This window comes from Ricinus communis, chromosome 6 (genome assembly GCF_019578655.1).
Source record: "Ricinus communis isolate WT05 ecotype wild-type chromosome 6, ASM1957865v1, whole genome shotgun sequence".
Taxonomy (NCBI): Eukaryota; Viridiplantae; Streptophyta; class Magnoliopsida; order Malpighiales; family Euphorbiaceae; genus Ricinus; species Ricinus communis.
The window spans coordinates 13388657-13406027 of record NC_063261.1 but is presented as its reverse complement, the minus strand read 5'-3'; the positions used below and the strand labels follow the sequence as shown (position 1 = coordinate 13406027).

Below are 17371 nucleotides of genomic sequence, written 5' to 3'. Positions count from 1 at the left end.
GCTTGGCACACAGCCTTGCATCCTCCAGCAATTTCTAGATCCTTTCCTTGGTTTCCTTAGGCAGCTAACTTGGGCTGGGCTGCAACATTGGGTTGGGCATATGTTAGGCATATTTCCGCCCATGGACAATCCTTGCCTTGCCCAAGATGAGGCGGGCTGTGACAATAAACTGTACAACATTAGAAAATGAGGGATCGCCTTTGCCCAAGGTGGTTAAGACTTTTTCGAACGCCTTGGTTTGACCTTACATAGCTACAAATGCCTTATTTATTAATTGATGATGTACAATAAAATAATAGTAAATATATACAAAAAAAATAAATGAGTAAATAAAAATAATAGCTTTTATAATTAAATTATAATTTTAAAAAATCCTATTGCATTTACAGATATATAAAAAATAGAAATTGAATAGAAAATGGACCAGCGTGTCAATGAGAATGATGAGCAGCAACTGACAGCAAAAGAGAACTTATGATAGATATCAATTACAGAAAACTCGAACCTTACAAACTTGCCTCTACTAGGTAAATGCAAAACTATACAAGCTGCTTGTAGCATTTGGAGGAACACCAAGGCACTCAAATAAATTCAATAAATATACAAGTTAAGATTTAATGGGAAGAAAGAAGAAAAAGGGAAACACTTTTCCCTTTAAAGAATGAAATAAATATGAAAGAATAAATGAATGGGGGATTCAAAAGTTCAAACCAACAACAATCAAAATTGGAAAATAAAAAAGCACATAGTATCACTAATCCACCAATGAAGGCTGATATCTATGTGCGCCTAATTCAAGTGCAGCAGGAATAAGAACTCATGATTTTGTCTCCCCAATGAGCTACTGGAGCTTCATCCTTAACCTTTTCATAGGATTGGAGCTTGAATTCTAACTGATACCAAAATGATTTGGCAATGCCGAGTTGCTGATCTGTCAATAGCTGGATCCTAAATGCTATGATTCTAAAAGGCTTTCTTATCCACATTGTGCCGTTTAAGCTTACTTCCTAACTCCACTACAGAATTTGAGCTTTGTGGGACCTACTATTCATTTTTAATGGTCTCAACAGCCAGCAGCCTTTAGAAAGTTATCATAGGGACTTGATGCTGGTAACTGAAAGAACTGATGATGCTGGTATTCAGTTGCGCAAAGCAACGGACCAGTAGTAGCAGAGGGAAGATATGCATTAGGACCAAAATTTTGATCAAGGAATGGGTTTCCTCTCTGCAGTTTCAGAAGGTTAAAAAATCAGATCAGTTCGAGGACCACACCAAGCATCTATAACTAGAATTCTGATCATGTAAGCATCCGAACAGGGAAGCAAGCAGCAGCAAAAGAATTATTAAAAAAAATCGCATGAAATGCTAGCCCAAGTATTATTGGCAAGATTAAAGATTCAGGTCGTAATTCTTTTCGTTTTTTTTTCAGTTTTTTTTTTTTAAATTCAATTAGTGATTCTGGCATAAGGAAAAATATCAAAAGAGGTCATATCTGTGGGAAAAAATTACAAAATTGACTGTGGCATCTTAGCACTGACTACAATAGTTATAAAAAGGGTGTTATGCTGGTAGAAGTAGCAAGGTGAGGTGGGATTAGCAATGTCTACGGTAGTGTACAATGAAGAGTACAATGGTGTTAAATACTGTTTCAACTAAAGCAGAATTTATCTTCCAAAAAAATTTAGAATTGAAAGAGTAAGTGGTTCACTTAAAGTTGGAAATTCTAACAAGCTAAGTGTATTTGCCACTAGTAATATTATCTTCTGCTGAAATTTTAAGTAGCTCATAACTTTCACATCTTTGTGATTCAAACTCTTCGTTAGATATATTATTAGGTAATAAGCCAGATACTTGAATATAGCAATTGTTGAAGAATAACCAGAGGGAAAAACCTGCTGAAAAGGAAAATCAGACGATGACTGCTTTTCTTGGTTGTTCTCATAAGCAGGTATTCTAATTACACCTTCTTGTCTTTGTTGAGAGCTCAATAAAGCAGACATCTTTTTATGCTTCCCCGCTGAAAGGGCCTCACAGTGGCCAGCCATTTCAATGTAAGGCAAGTCAGGCGGGGTTGAGACTGAAAATCTTCCAACTTGATTTGTTGTTTCTGAAACCTGTATACACGTTACATCTTCATCAGAAAATAAATTTTTCATTTAAAGAAGAAAACAATTCCATAAAAATAAATGTGGTCTAATTTAGATAGGCAAGTTTCAATTAGGAAACTTGGCAATGATATCTGCTTACAAGTTACACATGGAAAAATACTTGCCTACACAAGTGTATGTACATCCACCTTCACATGGACCAAGTCCCACCATATATGTAGTACATGCATATAGAATCCGTCCATTGTGAGTAGTGGTGGATGTACACAATATAGATTGAGTAATTTTCCTGCTACATCTTGTCAGAAAATGTTTGAGTTCTGTGGATTCAAATTAAGTCAATTGATTGTTTACATTCCAAACAAAAGAGTCAAAGAGCTCATTTATGTTTTTCTTTTCGTTCCCTTATAACCATGTATTTGATCTCAATGATTTATATGTAATAAAAAAATAATTTAAGAAATATTAAATATATATTTAATATTTCTTAAATTATTTTTTGTTACATATAAATCATTATTTGTTTTTCAACAAATAATTCAGTCATAATAATTGTAAAACTTTAATCATTTATAACTTATGATACGCGGGACAATTCACATATAAGACATGATTATTATTTATGTTTGTTTTTTCCTTTTCAATCATGCACTGAACTAAATCATATACACATATTTTACATGACAACAAATAATTTAAGATTAAATGACTTATGCATAATTTAAATCAAATATTTAAAATTTATTCATAATAATAATAAGTTATTTCTAATTTATGATACACAGAATATTTCATGCATAAAAAAGAGAGAATTTATCTAAATTTGAAGTAAACTCAGAATACATTTGAATGATTTTCGACAATTTTTCAAGCTATTGGTCAAAATTGTTTGGCCAGTTCAGATCAGGTAATGATGAAAACTTACTGCACTTAAAAGTTCACCAACACTCAGAAGTCCTGAAGATCCTGACGGTTCTAATTCTAGATCTAGGTCTACACCACGATCTACTTGACCTTCAGATGTATTGGGTACAATACCATCATCTAAAGTGAATAGTGGAGGATCAACCTGCATCAATGCCATTATATAAACAGGTAAAATTCAATAAAAAGAAGAAAAGGAAAAAAGAAATGAACAAAAGGAAAAAATGATTACCTTGTCAGAAAATTTCTCCTCTGATACTGCCTCAGACGTCTGTTCTGCCATTTCCATAAATAAATCAGCACCCAGTGGACATACATCATCTGGCACAAAACTTTTGAGTAACTCTTCCCTTATGGCAGATTTCTGCTGTGTAAAAATCTATATTGTCAGTATTCTCGTCAAATAATTGCACATATACTGATTCTTTGTACTAAGAAATTGTATTTGATAGTTACATCTGATGATTTTTTTAGAAACTTTGATATCATTGTAGCAAATGATTCTTTCGATTGGGCCTCTGATATTTCTATCGCTGAAAGTGACTTTAGTGCATCTTCATTATCTTCTTTGGATCCATAGCTTTTTCTTGGATGGTCTAATTGGTTGTCAACTGCCTGTAACTTGCACTCATCAACCAATTGTAGAAATGGATCAGCCTGAGAACAAGTAGAGTTACAAGTATTAGAAAGAAATATGCCTTATTTCACAAATTAAAAAGCCAATAGTTAAGTAAAAAAAGGAATTGTCAGATTTGCTATATGACAGTTTTTGCTAAAGTGAAGAAAGTATACTAGCATACGTACTGTTTTATCTGTAATTGTAGCTCTAGCACAGGGAACAAGAGGAGGAATATTGAAGGCTTTAGAAGAAAATAAAATCATTGATGTGGACAAGGTAAAAAGGGATCGGCGGCGTGACGGCTGTAATGGCCCTGAAGAAGTGAAAAAGCTTCTTCAGCTGAAAAGATAACACAGCAAGAATCATGGGCATACTAGCACACATGGTGCATATGCACATGCACACACAAAATAAAAGAAGAAAAACTAGATGTTGCAATCAGGTTCATCAAAACCAAAGAATTGATGAAACAATTATATGCAGGCTAAGAGACAACATGAATACATAAGTGATACCTGCTAATATTTATTACTCTTCATCAGGTTGGAACATAACTAAATGCTCAGCCAAAGAAGCTGCAAGCCAGCCATTAGACATTACCATCAAAGCATGTCAAACAAAATGCCTCTTGTTACTCCGATTTCTCTTATATTCCTACCATCACTCTTCAGCTCTAAAACCAACTGAGAAACCTAACCTTCATTATGATTCTCCAACTTGATATTTCAGTTCCATTACCACCTCAAATCTCTATGTGCTCATTTTATACTGTCATCTTTGCCCATTAAAGCATTTGTCAAGCATTAACTTTGTGTTAATATGACCCTACTTTATAGCTACTACTGCAATGAGGTGGTAAAAGAAGTCCATAAAGCTTCCTTACCTTCATAATGATTCTCCAACTTGATCCTAAGTTGTGATCACAAAGTCTACCTTCTCAGTTTTCACTCAATTTCGCACCAATAGTCATTTACTAGTATGTTTACAGTTGGAAGTTGCTTCACTACCAAAACAATTTTCATGGAGCAAGTACAACACACAGCTGACTGTGACTGCAATCGTCCACTCTAGATTTTCAATGAGTGAAGACTGGAGACAATGTAATGTTGGCTTAGTATGTTGCATATGTAGGCAATATTAAGATTTTAATAATTTGCGTAGACAACAATGGCCTACCTCCTCCAATGGCAAAGCTTCTCAAGGAAAATGCTAGCTGAAAACTTCGAATCAAAGTCTCATTGCTGGAATTCTGCATGAAGAAACAAAATGTTACAATAATATAAGTCAAAATGAAAACAATGGGGCAGTCCTATTAAAGAAGAAACAAAGGTAGTGATCCTAATCTAAGCATGGCAAACAAGGAAAGAGTTCTACCAAAATGCTATAAAATGCATTGACATATGGAGAATTCAGATTTCACTGCCACCAATACACAAGACCTTCCATGAGAAGGGAGAGCTGCCAACAACAGGAAATTCCCCCATCATTGGATCCCTGGCTGCATCCATAATTGAACCTCACATAACCTGTGGAAATATGCACATAGCCAATGTGCTTGCACTAATTCACTAGTATTTTCTCTCAACCGATTTATGTATTCAGGCAGATTTCTAGATATAGCTGATGCAATTTACCAAAGCAGTTGCTATTGCTTGATCTCATATGCTGCTGATGCATATCAACTTGATAAAACTTCAAGTCCAGGCTACTTCCTGGGATGCATGACTATTGGTAATGTATATTTTCCTATTCTTCAAGGTCATAATTGAATTACTGGCAGTCCCTTATATCCCAAAATCACTTCAGACTGCTCCTTCATCTTTTGCTCTACTCCTACCAAACCTTTTTTAATCCTCCGACCACTGCCCCACCCTCAAGATGTTTACATGTTTCAGCACAATTAAGAATCCATCAACAAATACATTTACATTGTTATGAAAAGAAAAGAATAAACACTGGATCTGTAGAACTTTGTTCACAAGACCAGCCTTTCTCAGGAAACAAGAAAAGAATTCATGCCATGAGAGTGGAAGTAGGTCCTACAAGTGCAAGTCAAAAGACAGTCCCATCATTCAACATTTTGAATGAAGTAGTTACTACGAGATCTCAAACCTGCAAGACAAATGCCTCGCAAGGGAAGGGAGCATAGGTACCACTTTTCAGATACATAAAGGAGAGGCTAGAAAGAGATCAAATTGACAAAGGAACTTACAAGTATATAAGTTTTTATACTCAGTGCAATCTAAATTTTATCGTCTTCCCAATCCAAGAGCTAAAACCTATAAGCAGCTTTACAAGTCTTATAAAAAATTATGGAAGACTGTTACTAGCACCGTCTGGCTCATACTAGACTTGTCTTTTATGTGTGGTAAGTGGGAGTCATGCTTAAATACTTGTAATAAGAAAAGAGAGTAAATATTGGAAGCATATGATTCATTTAAATCAATACATGAATGGAAGAAAAGTAATAACATCCTTGCTCGCAATCTCACTAGAACTAAAAAGTGACCAATGATACATATACACATATATTCCTTTGCTCAATATACCACAAAAAATGTAGTGAAAATATTGATAGACATCTATCACAAATTTGAAAAGCATGATAATCATAAAACAGATCAGAAAACATAAATTGTGAACTAAACTATAATACCACATGCCAAACTTTGAACATTAGAACTAAGCTATAATACAAGTGACCTAGAATTGTGATCCTGGGCTCGTATTTAAATACTTAGAGGAGTCTAGACTCGTTTGTTGATCTAGGATCTCAAATAGGAGAAGCTTGAAGGTCTAAAGTGGCATATAAGTGGGTCAAAACCAGACCGTAACTGGGTTTGAACAGCCCGAAAATAGAGGGGAACAGTTTTAGGGCCGTTTCCTCAGCTGGAATCCGGTTCGAGAATCGACTGTTTTATTCCAACCCGTAAAAGAAAAATAAATTCATTTTAATTAATATTTTTTTATTTTTCTTTAAATTAGTTGGTACGCGCTGGAACTAGAATCGTGAACTGAAATCGGCCCGAAATTGGCCCTTAGGTGGTTCGGCTCGATTCCTGTGCCCCGGAACCATGAACTAAAACCACCGGTTCATTGACCTTGGCCGGGCCTAGGTCTAATGCCACTTATATGGCCATCACCACTATGAGTTTAGTCCAACATTCTCTAGCCTATGAAATTTCTATACTTGGAAAATGCAAAGATTTTTTGTCATGTTAGATTGTTAGTTGTGCCAAGTCTTTTAATTATGCCATGTCTCTTAGTATTAAGTTTTTATTTACTTGGTTTTTTGTCAAAAATTTGTTATGCAAAAGGGATTATTGATCATTACATATGTACGTATTTGTCTACATTTCATTTCTTTAAAAATTTTTAACTCTCTTATTTTTATTTATTTTTATGTTTTTTTCTTTTTTGTGCCTCACATGTCTCAAGGGCGTCTGTTGAGCCTAGGCGCTAGAACCTTTTGTGCCTTAACACCTCTTGCGTGTTTAGTAACTATAACAGTAAGTTGTTTGGCAAAGGAATACCTTGGTCCGGGCAAATAGCAAAACCAAGCTGTAGGTATGAGCAATTGCTTCATAATTTGCAGGAGTATTTAGAGGAGAAAGGGATTGTGCCCAAATTGATGAAAGCAGAAGGGTAATCTGGTGACTGTTCAACCTCAGGGACATTACCTGCAATGAATTTTTTCAATGGAAATAAAAAAAACAGGGGGGGCATTTTAGATGGAGGATAATAAGTGATGAAGAGAACTGAAGCATGAAAGGGATTCTTCAGTGTTAGAAAGACTGATACATACCTGTTTTTTACCCAAGCTGCTCCTGGTTATTTCTTCTGTTGTTATAGGTGATGTATGCCTCTTCACAGTATAAGCTCGGCTGTAACTTGACTTCAATCTGTTCAGCATAGAAGGATTATTCATCACTGAATCCTCAAAGTTTATTGGTTTGTCCTTGTCTTCCAATACATTTTCTTGTGGGGAATGCTCTTCCTTTTTCAACTTCTCAAAGAGTGCAGCTGAAGATGAAAACACAGATACTGTTCTTGAAAGCATCCTTTGCATATTGGTAGCCTTACTGGAGATAAAAGAAGCAGCAACAGCAGGTCGAGGGCAAACAGAAGATGGGACTAGAACAATGGAAAATATACGGTGTGCACCCACCCTGGTTTCATGGTCTTCATAGACCATCGCGAGAAGCAATTGATGAAACAATGCTTCAGGAAAAGCCTACAGAAGTTTAAGCAACAAAGAAAAGAAGAAATTAAGAAAACTGGAAAACAAGATGAAAACTTTGAAAATTATGCAACATGATTAGAACGATTATTGAATAATGCAATCATGCCTTGTTCTGATAGGACAAATTTGGCAGAGATGCTACTATTTGAGCAGTACGGTAAACAGCTGATATTAAGGTTCTGGCCATAACAGTAATACTCGGCATGTTCTCCAACATCACAGCCATCACATCAAGAATAGGATCAGCATCTCCAACCTGCAATTTGAATGCCTCTCAGTTCTGCAAATAACATTGTATTACATGTACATTCATGCAAATGCGCCTGCACGCGCATGTACAGACACACACATATGAATATACATACATGCGTACATACATATAGGGGTGTGCAATCGGTTGGTTTGGTTTCGAACCGAACCAAAGTACAGAAATATTTTAAACCAAAACCGAACTGAACCAAATCAAAAAATTTTGGTTCGGTTTGATTTGGTTTGGTTCGGATAATCGATTATATAATTTATGTTTCTATGGTGAGAAATAGTTAGTGTCCTGGTGGGTGAGACGTGTCTACTTTACCATGTAGACCATGGTTCAATACCTGGATCCTATTTGCCATTCCTTCCTTTTTCTTATCTTTTTTATTTCTTTCTTATTTTATATATATATTTTGTATCTTTCAAAAGGTAGTTTGAAAAATTTATAATATTTTTTTATTTTAGATTCAACTACTAGCTTCTATCTTAACTTTTTCTATATCAAAATTTACATATTAGATATAATTAGATTTATAATATGATTAAATTTATTTCATAAAGTAATTAAAAGATAATGTGTTACATAATTTGTAAAAGTATTTTATTAGTGTATTTTATTTACTAGAAACTAAAAAGAAAAAACAAATAAAGGAGTTTTAGATTTCTTATTTTATATTCATATTTTGCATCTTTAAAATAAATTAATTTGAAAAATTATAGTATTTTTCTTATTTTAGATTCAACCACTAACTTCTATCTTAACTTTTTCTATATCAAATTTAACATATTAGATATACTTAGATTTATAATTTAATTAAATTTATTTCATAAAGTAATAGAAAGATAATGTGTTACATAATTTGTAAAAGTATTTTATTAGTGTATTTTATTTTTACTAGAAACGAAAAAAAAAAATAAAGGAGTTTTAGAAAAATAAAGAAATTGAAGTTTGAAAATGTACATTTCGAAATTGCAACACCAAGGTATTGAACCTAGATCCTAGGCAATAAAGCAAATAAACGTACCACCAATCTAACCAAGAAGAGCTGTTATTTCTGGTCACCAGCATATATATTTACTAATTCGGTCGGTTCAGTTTTTCAAATCTTTTTGCATAAAACCGGAACATTCAAATTTTTATCTTTTAAATTACAACTGAAAACCGAACCAAATTTTGGTTCAATTTTCCGATTTAAACTGAATAGTGCACGCCCCTACATGCATACATCATACAAACATACATAGAACATATATGTGTATGACTGTGTGCAGTAGAAGAAGAAGAAACAAGATAAAACCAAAATAGAGTATTATGAGTACACAATCACATATTTCTATGATGAACTTTTTTTGTAGTATTATGGCAGAAAATCCGTATTAAGATGCATTTTTAATTATCATTGTAAGAGTTCAAACTGTATTTTTATCATGTAAAATGCACAAGTTCTGATAATATATTCGATCAAGATTCTAATAGACACAGCATTAGAAATCCTATGATCCCAAATATTTCAGAGAAGTTACCTTGTAAGATATCTGCACAAGGCATTCATCTACAGTTGCTCGAAATTTTCGGTTCCATTCAATTATTTCAGTCCCCAGATCTGAATCATCAAGGGAACAGTGTATGCTTTTGCGCAGGTGTCTCATCATATCACTCAATGCACCAATTATAGCTACAGATGGTTGAATCCTTGTTTGTCGAGCAAGGCGGGTGGCAACTTCAACAATGTCTAGTTGCATATTGGGCTTCTTAAGAACATTCTTGTGATCAAGGTGCTTAATTAGGATGGACAACACAAAGTGTGTCTTTTGTCCTGCAAATTGAGCAAAACAAGTTATTACATAAAGAATCTGGAATTAGAATCCAGTTAATGATAAATAACATATTGGAATAAGGACTGTTAGCTCCAAAGACATCCATTTTCATTATGAAATAGACATGTTAAAGTACCTGATTTCTCTATTATTAACTGCATATCCAGCAAGACTGAAAGAGCAAGACCATGTTGAGGAGACCAAAGGTCCCCATCATCAAAATAGCGAAATAATGACTCTAGGACCCGTCGCACAGTTGTAGCTTCCTTGGCCAACTGCGCCATGTTATGCAGGCAAACTCTTGACCAAAATGTGGGGTTCTTGGATTCCTCCCTATGTGAAAAAAGAAAAAATAAGAAGAAGAAGAAGAAAGAACAAATAAGAGGAAGAAGATATAAGCAGACGTATCATGCTTCTTAGTGCAAGGCCATACAACTGCAACAAATTTAGAAATTGCGAAAAGGGAATTACATAGATACACTAACTTCTCCTTGCTCACTAACAATTCTCCTCCAAGAAGGTATCTTACTCAGGGCATCTGTTGAACAAGAATCTTCTTGAACACATTCACTCTGGAAACCATCCACGTCTGAGTTTTTAGTCTGACAACCATAATTGTCCAAAACAACCGAAACCACCTGATTTTGCAGTTACAATGAAACTGCATGAGATGATGAATAAAAAATTTTGCTGCACTAACAATAGGAAGAGACAGAAATCTTAACAAGTAAAAATCATATCATACATGCTGCTGGGATAAACAAAAAAACTTAAGATATTGAATTCTGATAGTTAGCTTCCACTACATCATTCATTTTAAGATAAAAAATGTATAAAGTATATCAGATGCACTATGATGGTGCACCATATAGAGACGCACTTATATAGACGCACTGACGGAGGGAGTGTATGAGCGAGCGAAAGCAAAGTTATTGAATTAGAATTTTCCAAGAAATACGCTTTGCCGATCTTCAACATTTATCCAACTGACAATACTAATTAGCTCCAAGCAAAAGAAGGGGTGAATGCAAAGAAACAAGGTTGAAATGTTCAAGCAATCATGAAACTGCAACAATACAATTGAAAAGACTTGAGAAAGAACGTGACAAGATGCCAGGTGAACTTACAGTATCAAAATCTGTAGAAATATGAGAGAATTCACCCATGAACCAGACCTGTGAGGAACCAAATGATGCAGGTTAGCATAGAACAAAAAGATAATTCTACTTGCAGTATCAAAACCTGTGAGAATGCCATTTGCAAAGAACAAAAGTTTAAAATCTACTATGTAGAACTAAAAGAAATGAAATGTTTATGCAAAGAGCTTTCCCACTGTAACCTATTCCATCCCAATAGACTCAATCTATGAGGAGGAAAGGATTTGTATAGGGATTTTTTAGTTAGGCTACTTTCTAGATTCTAGAAAAATAATATTTATAGACAAGAAAAGCAAACTCAGCCTCATTTAGCAAACAACTGAGATCACAAACATTAAATTGCTATAGGAGTCTCAGAAATCAAACCTTTCATAATGTTGTTTCATTTTTTAGTTTTGACTCAATGTTGTCTCATTATTTTCCTGGAAGTGAGGATTTGCAATATCAAGATGACAAACTAAATTCATATTTGCAATAACTTTTTCTAAACCGTCAATCTAGAGAAACACACATCTATTAGTCTTATTTGCAATATCCATATTTCTGGTGCGCATCTGCTCTATTTACTCAAATCTAATTTCCATACTAACTACTTATATACATATATTTGTTAGAAGTTGTAATTATCCCACATCGCTTGGTTACGTAGCTGTTATAATGTATATAAGTGGATTGGGCACCCTCTTCCTTTGAGCTCGCTTTTGGAATGAGTTCTGCCCAAGCCAATTTATCATGGTATAAGAGCCGACCTTTTGTCTGCGATGGTGGGCTTGGACCCGGCCCGTTTGCATGTCACGCTAAGCATGATGAAGGGTGTTAGAAATTGTATTATCCCACATCGCTTGGTTACTGGGCTATTATAGTGTATATAAGTGGATTGGGCACCCTCTTCCTTTGAGCTACTTTTTGGAAATGAGTTCTACCCAAGCCTATTTATCAATATTCAATAAGAAATAGTACACACATTGCATATCTTTTCTCTATTGAAATCCAGACTTATCAACGGATCATTAGCCCATGGATTTATACACCACCAAGATTTCCATATATCATTGAAGAAAAAAGTACCAAGTACTATTAGAACAGAATAACACTTGAAACTTCAGAGAGTGGCAATGACTTGGTTATACTGAGAAACTCTATCGCAGTGCATGGTATGATATACTTTACTGAAAACTTTACATACAGTATTCCAGTATGCAAAGACCAACTTTGAGAATACAACTTATCAAACAAGACATGGAAAATGCAACTTCACTAGCTTAAGATGGATTACCATTGATGATAGGGCCTGAAGTCCAGCAGTACGCAATTGTTCGACTCTTCCCTCCTCCCCTATTACCTGAACTATAATACAAAGTTTCGGAATCAAGCCGTCTAAATTGAACACATAAGTACCATCTCTCTGCATAGTCAAAAGATCTCCAGTTAGCAACTGGGTTTTGATAGGACTTAATGAATGGTTAGATATGAGTTATATTAATAGTGTAATTTTGAAGTAAACATGCATAATTGAAATAGAAAAACTACCAACAACTCCCACCTGATTATTCACAAAGTCAAAAAGAACTTGGCATCCTAATATACGTATGTCATCATGCCGTGTTTGATCCAGTAGAATGTGTATGATGCTAAGCAAGCTACTCGCGAACAATGGCCTGCCACACATGATATTGATCACAATTTATATGCAAATATATCAAAAGAAATCCAGTCCTTAACTATCAACTTCTTTAAAATTTTACAGTAGAAATTAGGCATGTTAATCATTTTATTTTCTGATGATCCATTTGTTTTAACAAATTGTGCATCCTCAAAGTTGCTTTCACCAAAAAGGTTAAAAATTATCACAGGAATTAAACATTTTTGCAGGAAATACATATAATTTGTAAGAAAATATTTTTCTAAATAAAAACTAAATGCTTAAATTGATATGATTAATTAGTAGATTTCACAAGCATGCATAATTTATTTAAAACTGAGTAAGATGCATATACACAAGCATATGTTCTTGCAAATGTTGATATGTATGTGTTTGTAAATAGAAAGAAAACCAATTATTATGGATGTAAGAGAAGACCTTATTCATATGTTCATTACACTGCTTAGAGATTTTATGATGCAAACGTTTGCTCCTTAAAATGACTCTTTATTTATTTGTTGACTTGCTAATGCCAGAAAATGAAAAGTCATAATTTCTCTGATGAACTCTTTCTTATCCAGCAATATGATGTAATCACTTAAAATATTATGAGGCACAAAAAAAAAAAAAAAAAGAGAAGCCAAGTAGCCGTAAGACTTATTACCTTTAAATGCATGAAACAGATATGCCACATCTATATAGCACTTCCAACTTTCAGAATTTTAACATTTTCGGGTCAATTAATCACCAATTCCATTTGTTTAACCAATTGACCAAGCAGATAGTTGGAACCAGACCGTGTACAAGTTATAACTTAAGAAGTGAATGTCAAATTCTTAAAATTAAAGATGATATTTCCATATCTAGATAGATGAAAGAATATAATATGTACTTTGTTTACAAGATTGAGTAAATCTTTCACAAAACTCTACATTATGTTTGCAACTGCTGTATAAATCTTCAGTTATAAAACAATTGTAATCATAATGAGTAGGAACTTATAGTTGTCAAGGAATCATTAAACAAAATCATGATATATAGGCTACTACTGCTTACAACTCCTGAAGAATCTGTTTCTGTACTCGAGTGTTGTACCATGACAACTCAAATGATTAGCATGCAATAACAACTCAACAATCCCACTTAACAAAGTTACTATTCAATTTTTCTAGTAAAGAAAAAGGATAAAGAAAAGGAATGCTTTAGGTAATGACTTCAATTAAGTACTCACACTAATGTGATGGAATTTAACTCACATTTGCTCCTTGCAAGAAATCAACAATTTCCTGTAGATACACATTACAATTTTTACTGATTGGAACTGTTCGCTTCTCAAATCCTTGTAACACCTTTGCTCAAGAGAACTTGTTATCTGTGAAATAACATTTGCTTACGTCAATGTATGAAAAATAATCAAAGAGGATGAATGTATTAAGTAATATCTTAATAGAGAAGTATGTTTATCCAATTATTCCATCGTAATTTGACCAAACCAAGAAGGTGATGCCAAACTAGATTAGACCGGTAGTTGAACTTTTTACTTTTCCTTTTAATTATGGTTCATGAATAGAGCCAAAATGCAAATAAATTTCTTTACTTGGTATCGACTTTGTAGAATAGCAAGTCCTCCAAGGGCATTCCATTAATGTTAGATTTCATCATACATAGTTCACATTTTTCCTTTTTCAAACTTTCTTTTTCTCTCTCTCATGGTACGATGTCACTCTATGAATGTTCCTTATTTTTCTTCTGTCTTATCTTCTATCCTTCCAACTATCATAACATATGTATCTCACCTCCTCTCTCCATATAAAATTTGAATGCATCAAACAATTGTATATTTAGGTTCTCTACCCTTATAACAAAAATAGATCTTCTTACGAACTTAATGAAGTAAAGAAAAACAAAAAAGGAATAATGAAAGAAACTTTTCTTGAGCAAGCTGATAACATGCATAGTAAGAACTTCAGTCCCTAATGCCACTCTTCTGCCGAAACCATCTCTCCGTATCTTTTCATAAGAATACCAATGAGCGAGTTGAATTGCAAGGAGTAGATTAGATTAATTATCTGCTGCATCAACTTGAGAAAATATTGTATGCCAAAAGAAACCATCAAAGCACTTCTCTACCCATTCAATCCCTTTAGCATACATGATAAATTAATGGATTACACTGAATAGAAGATGATCTCATGAGTAATGTAATCTTGCCATCTTCTAATACATGAAATTCTTAGATAGGCACTAGTATTTAGAATTTATACATTCATAATTCCTGATTACGCTTAATATCTTATAACAAGAACTGCTTAATCAGACACAATAGTTCGTGTATATGGTTCAACAGCTTCCTTTAGGTCCTCTTGCATAATAGTTGAATATTTAAGTAAAAGAACAGAAAATTCTGGAAAAAAAAAACTAGTACCTTTGGAATGCGGAGAGGGTTTTTAGCAGCATATTCACAGAGTTTACCAATCTTTCGATCATTCAGTTGTTCCTCCTGACAAAATAAAAGAAGAATCTCAAAATTTGAAGCCACTGAATATGATTACAACAAAAGGAAATTCAAACACTAGTATAAGGTTGCATGATTGGCAGTAAAAAGAATCCCTCAAAAGAGATATAATATAGAGTATCTGATTACTAAAATTTCATGTTGAAGGCAGAATTTGAAAATGAAAGAACAGCTTGAATGGATTGGAGTCTAATATAAAATTAGTAAGTCTACCAATTTGGTTATTAAATCAAAAAATTAGCTTCAAGTTTCAACCTGTTATTATTCTCACTATTAATAATAAAACATTTAATAAAAAAATTTACATGCCTCACACAATGATGATAAAGAGACAAACTTCAAATTAGAAGCATCTACTGAAACTAAGCTACATAGGGCGACCAGGTTGTTCTAGTTTCTCATTTCTAGAACCTAAAATTAGAAGGAAATATTTAAAACCAGAGTTCTGTTTTCCCTTCCCTGGATATTGGGCTCAATGAGTAAATAGAAAGTACCCTTGGCAAGAACAAAAGCATAATAGTCTTACTCATATAACGAAGTATCCCAAACACTCTTTAGCAACCAAACAACACGTATGCATAAACTAATCATTGGTTAAAAGATGCAAACCTAATAAACTACAACTTAACATAAATCACAAAATGCCCAAACTTCCCGCCTTGATTAAACTGAATTTCATTATCCTTTTCCCCACATTCTCTGAGAAATCAATGGAACGTCCAAAAACCTCCCATTGTTCAAACCTTAGAAACACAAAATTTCCCCTTTTCTCTCTATGATAATTTAAACACAACAAATCAAACTAATTAAGCTTACAAATGCTAATTCTCAAATCGAAAAAGCGAGAGAAACCCCATCCCTCTCTTTCCTTTTTTCGTCCCCATGCCTTTCTTTCTTTAAACCAAACACAACATTCTATCAATAAAAGAAAAAAAAAAAAAAAAAGACCCATTGCTTAAAATCAAGAAAAGGGAATAAAACCCCAACCGGAGCACGAGGGAATATATCAGCCAACAACTTCTTGTAACGCTTAATAGGCTGCCTTGATCTAGTACGCAATGCAGGACAAAAGAAACATAAAGAATCACATGCCGGCATTACTTGTGTCGAAATCACGCTCATCTTTTTAACCCTAAGATTATACTTTATGCAATGCCAACATGAAATCTCCCTTCAAAATCTTTTAAAGAAAAATAAAAATTTATAAAGAACCAAAAACTGTTACAATGGGCATGTGCCAAAAAAAAATAAAAAGAATTGAAAGAGAGAAGTGGGGGAATTGTGGATTGCCTCGGGATTTCGTGATTCAGAGAATTGAGAGATGAGAATTGAGAAATGATCACCGAGGTTTCCCCACAAATGAAAAGGGAATCTAAAAATGAGAATTGGAAATCAACCGAATTCAATTGAACTGAAATTACGGTATTTATAGTTTCTCTGTCTTCTATTATTTCTTTTTAAAAAAAAAATGAGAATTCATTTAACGGCTATATTTAGCTGGCTTAGTTGGAGAGGGAAGGAGGGAAAGGGGTTACAAACTGTGGGACCTTAGGCTTAGTAGCTAATTAGCTGCCCAAGCCCAAGTCAAATTATGAATTTGCGGACCCATTATTGCATGTTTGCCAACTAATTATTTAGTGTATTCATTAAAAAATCCTAATAAATTAGTACACTAGAGAACAAATTGTGATTGTCATTATTTTATATTATTTTATAAAATTTAAATATAAAAACATATTAAAGTATTTTTTGTCTTCAATTTAAATTTCTTCCCCTAATATTAACGTTTACTCTATGTTTCATCCTAATTGATATTTTCAATATTTCATTTAAATTAAGAAAATATTTAATAATTTTTATTATAGAGAAAAAATAGCTAAATATGACTAAATCATTATTCTATAAATATTTAAAAATTTATTACACCTTTCCGCAGATTTATAAAATTTCATAAAATTAATTATAAATAATATTAACATAACAAGAAAATATAAATAATTAATATTATATTGAATATATAGATTTCAATTATTTTATTTGAAAAGAATTAATTAATATTAAAGTAGATCTATGAGTTCAATCTATCTACA

The 17371-nt window shown here is 33.5% G+C and overlaps 1 protein-coding gene across 4 annotated transcripts; it reads right to left on the bottom strand.

Annotated features, from left to right (window-relative positions):
- Window positions 1-455: 455 nt before the first annotated feature.
- LOC8259313 (protein SEMI-ROLLED LEAF 2) lies at window positions 456-16742 on the bottom strand. 4 transcript variants are annotated; one of them, XM_015718395.3, is made up of 19 exons: window positions 16269-16739; window positions 15192-15266; window positions 14023-14138; window positions 12668-12782; window positions 12401-12529; window positions 11095-11142; window positions 10439-10605; window positions 10104-10300; window positions 9674-9966; window positions 8001-8150; window positions 7457-7885; window positions 7185-7331; window positions 4828-4900; window positions 3837-3964; window positions 3489-3689; window positions 3265-3399; window positions 3034-3177; window positions 1893-2114; window positions 456-1225 (listed from the first exon to the last, which is right to left on the bottom strand). In XM_015718395.3, the coding sequence occupies exons 1-19, from the start codon at window positions 16401-16403 to the stop codon at window positions 1064-1066; spliced, it is 3066 nt and encodes a 1021-aa protein (XP_015573881.1). In that variant the 5' UTR covers window positions 16404-16739; the 3' UTR covers window positions 456-1063. The 4 variants fall into 4 exon arrangements, with proteins under 4 accessions (XP_015573881.1, XP_015573882.1, XP_015573884.1 ...); XM_015718396.3 differs by having other exon boundaries at window positions 3265-3396; window positions 16269-16737; XM_015718398.3 differs by having other exon boundaries at window positions 16098-16411.
- Between the last annotated feature and the right edge of the window lie 629 nt (window positions 16743-17371).